We start from the raw sequence: 12,859 nt of genomic DNA, 5'->3' as shown, positions 1-12,859 counted from the left end.
ATATATTAATTTCACAATATTTAAGTAAAACAATAAAACACGAAACGTTATTACAAGGCAAAAAAATTTTTGTTTTAAATAATAAGAAACTTTAAAAAAGGGGAAAATTTCTACTACAGTAACAATATCCATCTGAAATATTTACATTTTTTTTGTTCAAAATCCATATAGAGAAAGGTTTAATATATAAAAAAAGAAGATGCTTTACTAAAAGTTTCTTTTACTTTATACGCCATAAGAATAAAATATTTATACACATTATTTTTAAAATATCATAGATTATGGAGCGTTTTTCTTTGAAGTTGTATAAACAGGAAGGAGATGGATACATCAAGCGTGTGGTTATTTCGAATACATTCTATATATACGTAAATTTTCAGAAGTAGACGATATGTTGACTACGAATAATGTGCTACAGTTTGATATAGCAATTAAAATAATTAATTAGTTTTAGAGGAGATTTTTTTGAATTTATTTCTTTTTTGATGAGTGATTTTTTGAGTATATCCAGTGGCGGATTTTGGCACTTTAAAACCCTCAAGCGTAGCTTGATATGATGTCTCTTGCAATACCAAAGTGTCAGGATACAACTTGATTTGAAGGAAGCTCTCTGCAATATTAAAACCTCAAAATGTGCATCTAAACTGTGCCTAATGGAAAATCCGCCACTGGGCATATGTTATATATTTAAAAAAAAGAAACAGAGAAAGATATTCAATTAGTCGCATTGTGTGATCGAATGTATTACATATTTCTTTATAATACATAGAGCTATTAACTATGTCTTAATTTCACAAACTTTGATTACAATCTTCTACGTAACATCGGATATGTCTTGACCAGATAATGCAATTAACGAAGCTGGAGGGGGCAGGAATGTAAGAAGATCGATCTTTCTTTTTTAGGAAGTATATCGTACTAAACATCATAAACATTTTAATTCATATTTACTAGATGAAGTGTCAACGTATTCATGTCTAGATATGTCATGAGTGATCGTAGCAAGAAAAACAACTAACAATGATTCGTAACTAACAGCCAATATCTTTGACGCATATTATATTTTATAAAAATAAAAGAGTACTTGAATTTTTTCGGACTTGTATTATCGTAGAAAAGTTTGATATTAATAAACGTTATTTTTTCATTCTTATTTTTTATAGATAAAATTTGACAACCATTGTCCTATCTCTTTAGAACAATAATTAAATTATATAAACAAAGTAATTTTAATAATATATTTTTCTTTATATAAATTTTGCAATATTTGATAAAATTTTCAAAAATATTTGTTTTTTTGCATAAATAAAAAAATGATCATGTATTGTTTACAACAATTAAATTAAAATCGGTAGACATGAAAACAATTGTGCTTCAACTATAATTCTTTGTATTATGATTAGGATCTTTATAATGGATTATACTTTTGTCTTTTTATGCTTGAGATGTAATACATATGTATATCAAATAGTAGTTATGTCAATTATCGTTTATTGTTGTCTCTTTTTTTTTACTACGAATCATAATATATAATGTGGCATAATGTGTTTTATTTATAATGTATTCCTTTCAAAAGTGCATCTAAAAAGTGGTAGATCTAGTGAATTGTAAAGTAATTATGGAGACGCCTAATATGCCACATAAATTACACATATTTTACATTTAAGTCTCAATCAACTATATATACACATATAGATGCGTATAACAACTTGACAGAATATACTCATGCAGTAACCTTATTGGCAAAAACTTCTTGATTATCAACCATTAAATATAGTTTAACAGTCTATTACGCATTAAAGCAATAACAAAGACGTAAATTAACGTACAAGATAAGTATATATGTATAACATATCATTTTCTACAAACAAAAATCAACAATTCTGCTCCATTATCGCTCTTGAAAACATTATTCGAAACAGCAATTTGCTGATACGAAATAAAAGGCACGCGATATCCTTAACAGAAAAGGAACATTTGTGGAGCCTCACGTATGTCTTGCAAACCATTTTCTTCAGCTTGATACCGGTAAGCGCAATGTTATACACAATTGTCGCGATTCCTTTGTGCGTGTGTTTAATCTGGTGATATTTCGAAAGACAACTTTATCACAGTACATACAAAACCAAGTGCATCAATATAGCTTGCGCATAAATAAATATTAATGAACACAGTATTCATATCAACAAATACAATATAATTTTCCATAAAATAAAATAAAAATTCATTTTTTATTTGAACTAGCGTTTACTATAGTATATATCATGCAATTTACAAAAATAGCAGAAATTTATACACTGAATATCTAACATATCTAACAAGATGTAATGGCTTTTATTATCAACTTGAAACACAAATATATATATATAATAAACAATTTTATGTTATTCTTATTTCTTGCTAAATATAAATTAAAATACTTATACTTTTTTATCCGTATTATATAATAATTCGATGTTAGATAAAATGATGGTTAAGATAAGCTACATTGCCTGAATTTTTAAAATATAAAATAATAAGTAGCATATTGTTCATTAACATTTGATATTTCAATTATGTTTAATTTGTTTAAATAATAGCTTTTCTCACAATAATACCAAATTTATGTACAATGTATATATATTTTTTTTATTATTATGTAATATTACTAAGATATATTAAACACTCTTCTCACCTCAAATAATCCGATCAACTATGTAATATAAAGAGAAAGAGAGAATTTTGAAGTAATCTACTGTTTCTCTTAAAAAAAGGAGAATTTAACCAATTTCTATGCAAATATAGATGTGATCCATTTTTAAAACAGATAAATTTCTTTTCGAAAATTTGTTTATTTATTTGTTTTTAAGTAAATAGATTATAGAACAAATTACAACTTTTTTTTATACGTGCAAAAATAAAAGTATTATTAACAAAATATCAACGGAAGAATATTTAACATGAAGCTCTTTCTTTAGATAGAGCAAAAGTCAAGGAGCGTTATTTATGTTATTTAAAACAATCAAACATCATAGTTATTAAAAACAATAAGATAAATAAGAATTGTATATGTTTTGAAAATGTTTGTAAATTCCAAAAGTATATTATTACTTAATTTAATAATAAATAATAATTTGTTTTTTAATATAAACTTATTATTGATATATAATCTAAAAATAATTATTTATAGCTTTTTTAAATTTTAGTTTTTTTCCTTTCTCACAGCAGTCGTTTCAAACTCAATTCTCAAAATAGTTTTCTCTCTCTCTCTCTCTTTCTCTCTCTTTCTCTCTCTCTCTCTCTCTTTATTGTTCCATATTTATCTCATATGATACAGTGCATACAATCAATTGCATAATAAGGAAGAAATAGATTTTACCCTCTCTTCCTTCTTTCCATATTGATAAAAAAAAACTTATTAGTGAATAAAAAATATATTAATGCTGATGATGTTTCAAATAGATATTGAAACGGTTTACAATTCGAAATATGCTTGTTTCTATTTTATATGATTTTTAAAAAAATCAGTCTCGGATTACCATATATATATAATATATAAAGAATCCTTTAAAAGATTTAATTTTTTTGCACTATTTTCTCTCTGGCCTTTATTTCCAAGAGAGAGATTCTATTTCATCTATACATTTTTTTAAATGACCAGAACATTTATAAATAGTTATTGAACATCTCGTGTTTTAATAACGTTACATATTGTTTGAACAGTATTATTATAGCCATTTGTAATAGAATTACGTATTCTATTTCTTTTTATTTTTCTAATCTCTTTAAAAACGATGTTTTTTTTATATACATAAATTAATTAAGCAAAAAATAAATTCCGCGATAATACATAATATGAACAATAAATATTGCGTCTTATAGAGAGTTGGCAATACAAAAAGAAAACATATTTTTCAACAATTATTATTACATTAATTCAAAAGTTTAGCCAATCTAAAAGTTTAACCAATCTTGTAGCAACTCGCTTCTTAACTCGCATATATCACTTTTTCCGCGTGCGCGCACACGCATACACGTACACATACTTTTTTTATTTTTCTCTCTTTTTCCTTCCTCTCTCTCTCTCTCTCTCTCTCTCTCTCTCTCTCTCTCTCTATCCATTTCTCATATATTTATATGTAAACACCAGATTTAACACAACACACAAACATGTATGTCCTAATGTTGCAGAATTGCGTTACTTGCCGAAGTGGTAACATTAGCTAAGATTTTCGGTAAGACTGTTGTCGATGCATTCAGCGAGCCTTCATCGTTTAATAAGCTTACGGTGCTATTCGGCAATAACGTGGACATCAGAATTGTAGTTAGCACATTGACGGTGGTCTTTGGCTTCGGTATTATCGTCGTTTTCTCGACGGGCAAGGTGGAGGATATCGCGGTCGTCAAGATGCTCGCCGTCACGTTACTAAACATGGTCGACGAAGTTTGAGTCTTCACCAACTTGGAACACACGTCCTTGACTTGCACAGGTGGCCCGAGACAGGCATCCATCATATATGCCAATAGAGAACCGATAGTTAATCCGGTGATATACGATAACGTCATAATGTTACCTAGCAAAATTATATGTCGTATTAATTTTTAAATTTGCTGTATGACCTATGACAGATTAATTTTGAATATTTGAATAAAATTTGAATAAAATTAGCATTCGTAATAAAACAAGGAACCTTACTTTTTTATCGACTCTAGTATATTTTAACGAAAATTTGGATTTATAATAAGTACCTGCGAGTTCTCGATGTTCCTCTGGTACTTTGCTCGGTGCTTGGATCATAGGTATCGAACCGACTATACCATTCGTAAGACCAAGCAACCAAGAGAACAAGAGCGGGTATCCCTCGCCGGAAAGAATAGGAGCACCACGTGGAATTGCGCAAAGCAGAAATAGGGGAATAAGTATTACCCGCGCACTAGAGAAATACAGTAGTTGAGTACGTTTCCATTCGTAAGGTATTAAAGCAAATACCTATAAAAGAAACCGGATAATCTATATTATGATCCTGTAGATAAAACATTTTTTAATCTTGTCGTTCCACACATTTGTGGACGTTCGTCTTTACTTTTAAGAAACATTTTATTATCTCTCTATTAAATTCTCTAAAGATATTAAAATAACGAGAAATAATAAGATATCTAAATAACAATATAATTGCAATATTAATTAACAGATTAAAACTAAATATAAAATAGAGCAGAGAAAAGAGTAGGATTAATATTATAAACAATTTATATAATCGGCAATATATTAACCTTGCCCAATAAATCAGAGGCGTTGAATGCGGTCATCAAAATAACCGGCATCCACGATTCGAACTTGCAGGATATTATTTCCGATACGATTCCTGGATACAAGCAAAGCGTTACGAAATAAGCGACTCCAATGCTGGCCATGTATGGGAAGATCAATTTGGCAACTTCGAGTCTTGCGAGTAGACCTCCTAAAAAAATTATTTTGAATTTTTGCTATAAATCATAAAACTAAGATGTTTCACATTCCGGATTATATGATTAATTAATTGATCTTGTCAATCTTGTCTCCGCAATAACGATCTTTATGCTATTTTCACGCAATCATATAAAAGATAATGCTAAATATTACAAGCTCGTGTATGTAAAAAATGAATCGGTTATTCATTTTTTAATAAAATAGAAAAATTGTATTTTCTTACTTTTTATGCCAGACCATGGTGTACTTGTGCTTTGTGTTCCGTAAGCGCCTCTCATAACTACGACGTCTTCGACCTTATAAGTCGGTCCAGCACTACCAGGTGGATTACCCGAAGGTGCGCTAGGCTCGTAAACTGGATTGCTGAACGAGAATGCAGAATATTGTCGAGACGCTGAAATAATACAGTCATATTATTGTCGTAATCTCGATACAATGACACATCTTTCTTGAGTGCAATTCGAAGAAATATTCCTCTATAAACAAATCAAGTATCATTCTGTACTTAAATGATGTAAAATTAATGTCTTGCTTACTATTCAAATCGGTTCCACTCGTGGATTCTGTCCCCAATGGACTCGTTTGAATCTTCAACACTCCGTATTGGCCTTTCGAGGGATCGCCGACTTGATCTAATGGATCCATCTGAAAACAATATAGTATACATTAATCACACACATATATATCATTAGCTTGTGGCAAGCAAAACGTTTTAGATAATTTCGGCAGTGATATATAATGCTGTTCAAGAATGATTTAAATATCAAGAGCCGAATTTTCACTAAAGGGAAATTTTCAAACTTGTGCCAAGGTGCATCAATTTTTTCGGAAAGATTATATTGAAAAGCAATCATTAACTTATATTTTAATACAATAAGTCCACACAATTTGTGCATAAGCGGTAAATAAAAATCATAATAAAACAGGAAACCTTATATTTTTCATCTACCTTAGTATAAATGAACGATAGTATAAATGAACGAGTGTGTAATTACATACCAGACCAACATCTTCCGTTGGTTCTAAAGTGATTCGATTTCTCTCCTGGCATAATGTTATGTAAAATTGTACAAAATCGGTCTTCCGTACTATTTGATGTAAAACGAAACACAACAGGATCGTCATATTCGACAGAACGAAGAACATGGATGTATTGCCACGCTCATCATTGAGTAGCGACTTTGTTATTATTCGATTAATTGATACCCAAAAGCCAGCAACACCTTAAAAAATGCAACAAAATATTTTTTTATATATTATGATGTACCCCAGAGTTACCGAAAAAAGATACAGTGTATTATTGAATTTCTTCTTAATAAAATTATCGAGAGAAATCTTATTTTTGACTTCTGAAATTTCGACATTTAATACATTTTAGCGACCAAATCTAAATATGAATAAGTTTTAATTATTCATAGAATGTTCTCTAATACTCACTTTCTCCCGTCATCACAGCTTGCGTATATCGACTGGGAAGCATTGATGTGTATCCATAAAAACTCGATTGCTGAACTATAATATCAAAATAGTAGGAAGTAATAAGATCAAATTTTTGCAATATGTTAACAATTAAAGGAATTTGTTCAGAAAAATATTGCGAGTTCTAAATTTATTAGATCTAATGCATAATGTAACTGGAAGATTAAGGCAAAGAGCTTGAAAAATTATCAATAATGCGTAATTACAAATATATATATATGTATATATAGTCCCCACATTTGCCATATTTTAACATTATTATATTTTAAAATTAAATATTTGTTAAATTATATTTATCAAACAAATTATAATACTTATTAATTAATCGGAAAATGGCAAATTTTCCGGATATTCCTTCAATTGTCTGAAGTCAATCGATAAATTATCAATGATTTCTTTAATTCGGTACCTGTACAACCAAGCGATACTATCGCAACGGCAACTAAATTAATAGTATAGGAAGTCGCAACACCGAAAAGTTCCCACCAAATCTCGCAGATCACCACAAAGTTCAAAGTAACAAAGGATACCAGATACCCTACAAAATAAAAATTAGATTATGTATATTTCATTTTCTTACTATAAGTAAATAAATTGAAACGACGATGATTGTAGTTCAATACAATCCGTTTTTATTAAACAACGAAGTTACAATACTAACTCACTGAGAGATTAGAATAACCGCTATTATCAAACCATTTCGAAAATAATAAAATAATAAAATTATACGAAAACCTAATTACTAAAAAATTATATATAAAATATTTGTAAAATATTATTAAAAAATCTAAAACTTATTTAAAACTATAACAATTATTAATTATATTATTAAAAATATTGCAATGTCATAATGTTCATCTTAGTATCGTTCGATTAACTTTATACATTTTTAGCGCATCTTACCAAACGTAATTCGTGTATTCAGCGATAAGGTTTCGACCAGTATATTGTTTGCGAAAACTGCGAAGAAAGCCATAATAATGTAAACGACAGACATGTCGAATATCACGGTAGTTCCTGGATATCTCGCTTGAAAGTAATCTACCGCTATAATGAAACTGTAAAGAACAATGACACACAATTGTCAGTGTAAAAATTGCAACAATTTTATAATAAAAATTTAATGTTTTAAAATTTGATATATCTAAAACATATTGTAAACAATCAACCTTATTAATAATTCAACTTAACCGATTACCAATTTATATAACTCTGTTATCCCTATTTACTCCTTCACACGATTAAAATTTATATATAGTACGCATGCGTCTTGGGATTATCAAATATATATATTTTTTTAAGCGCATCTTCTACAACCAATTTAGAAATAATTTCTCTAAAACAAAAGAAATTTATAATATATTACGGTTATGCAAACTTTAACTTTGTATATTTTTATAATTCAATTCTTTAAATAAAATTTTATTCATTAAAATTTATTTGATCGGAAGTTCTTTATTTCCAACTTTTAAAAACTATGAGTGCTCCGACATTTTTACCGAGAAAAAATCCATTTTAAATCGGCAAAAAAGAATCTGTAATAGAGAGAATATCCAATAATTTTGAGAAATCATAATTTTTATGAACCAATCTTGAACTTCACTTAACACATACGACGGTACAATATATGATTAATTAAATTATCATCAGTCATTCTCTTCAAGCAATCCAGATAGCTATTAAAAAGCAAAAAGACTATAGTAATGCAAAGATTTTCGATAGTCAATACACACGATGAAGGATATACATGTATATAAGATGTAATAAAATACATGTTTGCGCAAAGGACCTGTTATAAGGGAGAAGAAATCCTATGCCACCAAGAATCAGAGCCATGTAAATGAAGTTGCATTTATCAACAGGCGGCGAGAGATGCGTGAATCCATTCGAAAATTTAAACTCGTTCATGCCCCTGGCCTTGCCCAGTTGAACATATCCCCGGCTCAAGTTCTCGTCCATATTGCCGGAAGGGGAAGAAAAATCAGCAGGACGAGAATTCAAAGAGATCTGGCGGTTCGAACTCAATAGTCTTCTTACGAGTCCATGGTACGCGAACGCGAATTCGCGCGTTCGCGCTTGACAGCTTTCTCGCTTGCGGCGAATGCTCGCTTCCTGTGTGCCGGGATCGTTTAATCGCGCACCTGGTCACTATGTTATTTATTCTCTCGTACTGCGTATGCCGGGTTCTCCCATTCTATCTTTGAGCGCATGCTTTGACAATTACGGCATTGATTTCTGCGCGCGCCGAATTTTCACGCTGGCCGATGCCCGGGTATTTATTTCTTATCAGCGAGGAGAAATAATATGGCGCGCGAAAACACAAATTTGTAAAGCTCTTTACGATTTTCGCAATAATTAAATGGGAAATTAATTAAAAAAGATTGACCAATTCGCGTTATTATATAGCACGCGGCGAGAATAAGAGACAGCCTATTGTTACGCGATTGCCATTGCTATTTGTAGAGCGCTCTTCCAAATATTTCGTCGCATGCCTAATAATCGCGTAACAATGGGCTGTTTCTTTTCGCCGCGTGCCTAGCGCACAATGTAATTTATATTGTATATAAAATATATTCATATATATATTTTTTCTCTTCGTCCGTATGTGTAGGAAAAATAATAAGCAGAATAATTGAAAAAATAATTAGAAAAATCTTTGTTTTTTTAGAAAAAGTAAAATTTGAGAGATGAAGCAAGAAAAAATTAAATATATCGACAGTTATTTAAGATAACCAGCACAGATCAATCAGAAAATTCTACGTTCAAATGGCCAATAAGTATCCAATTGAATACCACACCGCAATATCCGATATATCCAAGGCTGTGTTCCGATTCCCCATCCGAGTGCACCCGATATTATAGTATATGTCACGTATAATATAATATCGGGTGCCCTCGGATGGGGGATCGGGAAACAGCACAAAAGCGAGAAAATTCTCATTTCTAGATTGTAAAATATTGCTAGTTAGAATCACTATAAAACAAGCTCTTCTATTGGATATCGGGCATAGTCATAGTACATACATTGCAGTGTGAATTCTGTATAAAGATCATTACATATGAAAAAGCGACCAATCACAGTCAAGCATTCTTATATCGTTGTTATGCCCGTATCAGACTACGCATTGAAAATTGAAGATTGAAGATTAAAGATTGAAATTTGACTAATCAGGACAAAAGGGACTAAAATTTCTTTGTCCTGATTGGTCAAATTTCAATCTTCAATCCTCAATCTCAATCTTCAATGCGTAGTCTGATACGGGCTTTAGAATCCTTGACTGTGATTGATTAATTTGCTTTTGTCGGACATAGCGATTGGCTATTAAATAGAGAATTTCTAGAGTTTTAATCAGGATTCTAAGAATTCCCTATTTAATAGCCAATCGATACGTCCAACAAATATTTTGTTGCATAAATGTAATATCAACTTAAGTTACGTCAGTCTGAGTCAATTTGAATATTCTTTTCTTTTTCTCTCTCTATTTCTCTCTCTCTCTCTTTCTCTCCCTCTTTGACAGTTCCTAACAGTTCCTAAGAAAAGGTCTGACGGTCTGACGTCTGACGACATTTATCGAAGAGTTTATTATCCTTCGTACATTTGACGTAAAAAGACATGTCATTGAACACGGCACATACTAACGGCGGAGTTCTTCTCCACGCTGGCGAATGGTAAGTCGCATTTTATAAATTATATAGAATTTATTTTAAATGTGAAGTTACATATATTTCGTCTCGAATATTCTTGACATGACGTATTACAATACGCAATACCGCCATAGTCTTTAGCGGTGATTAGTTTATTGCCAACGACCTTGTTGAATCAGCCTTACAATTACACGATCATATAATTCAGATCGTTTAAGCGACACATATATATATTTCATACTTAACGAATCGTTCTTACGCTAATCGGATCAGTAAAATAAAACTGTACATAAGTTTTTATATTGCTGATTTTTAATTTATATGTAATATAATTGTTTTCAGCATTATACTCTTCTCTGACAATGTTAGTATGGAATTTCATGGACAGGAGCAGGCGGAATTCATTGGGAAGAAGCAAGGCAGATTGTACTTGACGACACATAGAATGATTTTCAACTCTAAAGATCAAAAGGAGAAAATGCAGTCGTTCAGCTTCCCATTTGTAACATTGAGCGAGGTTGGACTGGAGCAACCAGTCTTTGGAGCCAATTATATAGGGGGCAAGTGCCGTGCCCAACCGAATGGTAACTGGATTGGAGAATGCAAATTTAAGTTACGATTTAAGAGTGGAGGAGCAGTGGAATTTGCACAAGCTTTGCTGAGAGTTGCGTCAATGGGTAAGTTATAAATAAATATGTATTCTTCACATATCAGATAACAATAGGATCAATAGTATTATCAGGTGTACTGATAAGAAGAATTTATCAAAATATTAAATGTATTAATTATATCTTGTGACTTTTAGCTCAACGCAATGGCCCTTCCAATGACGCGCCACCACCATATACGCCCCCATTATCCGATTGGTACCCAGCACAACCTTCAGCTTATCAACCCCCACCGACTGGATATTATGGATGGATACCTCCGACCAACGTATTTCCCGATGTTCCACCAGGTTTAATATCGACACTTCACTTTCCAATATTTATTTACTTTTATAAAAGAAATATTCTATACGATCTTAAATGTGCCTTCTTACTAACTATACTATCATTATTTTAAATGGCTAAATTCTTTCTCTTTGCTTGATATTTTAAAATAGTAATCTAGAGTAATTTTTCTTTAATAATCTGATTTTTAAGCCATTCATATTATAAAGGATAGTAATAGATTTTTATAATATATAACAAGGCTTGAGAAAGAGAGAGAGAGAGAAAAAAATAGTCCTTTCAATTCCACAACTAATATAAACAAATAGATAAACAAGCCTTATTTTATTAAATATTTAAACTTTCTCCTGACAAATTTTTTTACATTTATTTTGCAAGCATACAAGATGTTTTCAAATATTCACATTTATATATAACACACACAGTGCATAAAAACAAAATACTTGCTCTCAGTGGAAATAACCATTTTTTCTTAGATACAATATTATTTAAAAATACGGTTTATCTTATATTATAATGTTGAAAAAAATCTTACAAATTTGCATTATTAATGAAATTATATTTCGGTTATTGTTTCAGAATGGCATTTGTATTAATTGGCTCACCATACATGTAATACTTGTTAAACTACTCCTTTTCTTTTCTAGGAAATACGGTCTTTATGACGGATAGTCCGCCACCGTATCCCGGTATACAGCCGGGATATGGATATGCGAGCGGACCGCCGCATCAAGGAGGTACAGGTACGGGACAGCCAGGAGGATGGGCTAATCCGAATTACAACGGCCAGCCGATGTCTCAAGCAGGTGCGTATCCCGGCGGTTATGGACAACCGCCTTATTATGGCGGTTATGGAATGCACAACCTGGATCTTATCAACAGTCAGGACCTTATCCATACCCACCTCAATACTAACGAATTGTAACAAAATGTACATGTATATCTGTAAATTATATGCTTCTCGTTAAAACTATATATGAGAGATAGAGATTTTATGAAGAGATGGAGATTTTATGAAGATTTTACGAAAAGAATATTAACTTAATATATTATAAACGCTTTTCTCGGAGATTCTAAAAATATTATGCCGAATATAAACAACGAGCTCTTTCCGAATATTTTGTGTATAAACGCACAATAGCAATTGGAAAAATAATGAAAGAATACATTGGATATTTTTCGAGAACAATATTTGTGTTTGCAAAGCACAGATTTTTCTTTTAATTATACGCTATATCTTTTGCAATTCCATTGATTATAACAAACAATTATATCTATATGTGTTAGTTTCATCAGATTATAATTATATTAGATGTATTATTAATATATATAT

The 12,859-nt window shown here is 30.8% G+C and overlaps 2 protein-coding genes across 2 annotated transcripts in view; one reads left to right on the top strand and one right to left on the bottom strand.

Annotated features, from left to right (window-relative positions):
• Nucleotides 1-718: 718 nt before the first annotated feature.
• Nucleotides 719-9,133, bottom strand: LOC115233960 (equilibrative nucleoside transporter 4). The gene is made up of 10 exons (XM_029804625.1): nt 8,718-9,133; nt 7,832-7,986; nt 7,338-7,466; nt 6,887-6,961; nt 6,449-6,672; nt 5,986-6,094; nt 5,673-5,843; nt 5,254-5,441; nt 4,729-4,969; nt 719-4,553 (listed from the first exon to the last, which is right to left on the bottom strand). The coding sequence occupies exons 1-10, from the start codon at nt 8,885-8,887 to the stop codon at nt 4,159-4,161; spliced, it is 1,857 nt and encodes a 618-aa protein (XP_029660485.1). The 5' UTR covers nt 8,888-9,133; the 3' UTR covers nt 719-4,158.
• Nucleotides 9,134-10,416: 1,283 nt separating this feature from the next.
• The window catches only part of LOC115233952 (WW domain-binding protein 2), a 4,663-nt gene continuing 2,220 nt past the window's right edge, over nt 10,417-12,859 (top strand). The window contains exons 1-4 of the mRNA XM_029804604.1: nt 10,417-10,597; nt 10,916-11,250; nt 11,379-11,531; nt 12,174-12,332. Coding sequence (XP_029660464.1) covers nt 10,542-10,597; nt 10,916-11,250; nt 11,379-11,531; nt 12,174-12,332 — 703 coding nt within the window. The 5' untranslated portion in view covers nt 10,417-10,541. The remainder of the gene's footprint in view (nt 10,598-10,915; nt 11,251-11,378; nt 11,532-12,173; nt 12,333-12,859) is intronic.

Source organism: Formica exsecta, unplaced genomic scaffold (genome assembly GCF_003651465.1).
Source record: "Formica exsecta isolate Colony F162 unplaced genomic scaffold, ASM365146v1 scaffold192, whole genome shotgun sequence".
Taxonomy (NCBI): Eukaryota; Metazoa; Arthropoda; class Insecta; order Hymenoptera; family Formicidae; genus Formica; species Formica exsecta.
The sequence above is the reverse complement of the archived record's forward strand: the minus strand, read 5'-3'. Positions and strand labels throughout refer to the sequence as shown.

Bases quoted from the DNA above. Each gene is read 5' to 3' on its own strand.
- LOC115233960 (XM_029804625.1), bottom strand. From the start codon at position 8,887: ATGGACGAGAACTTGAGCCGGGGATATGTTCAACTGGGCAAGGCCAGG. The intron at 6,962-7,337 runs GTACCGAATTAA...TTGATATTATAG, and splicing joins AGTATCGCTTGGTTGTACAG to TTCAGCAATCGAGTTTTTAT. The intron at 6,673-6,886 runs GTGAGTATTAGA...GCATTTTTTAAG, and splicing joins AGCTGTGATGACGGGAGAAA to GTGTTGCTGGCTTTTGGGTA.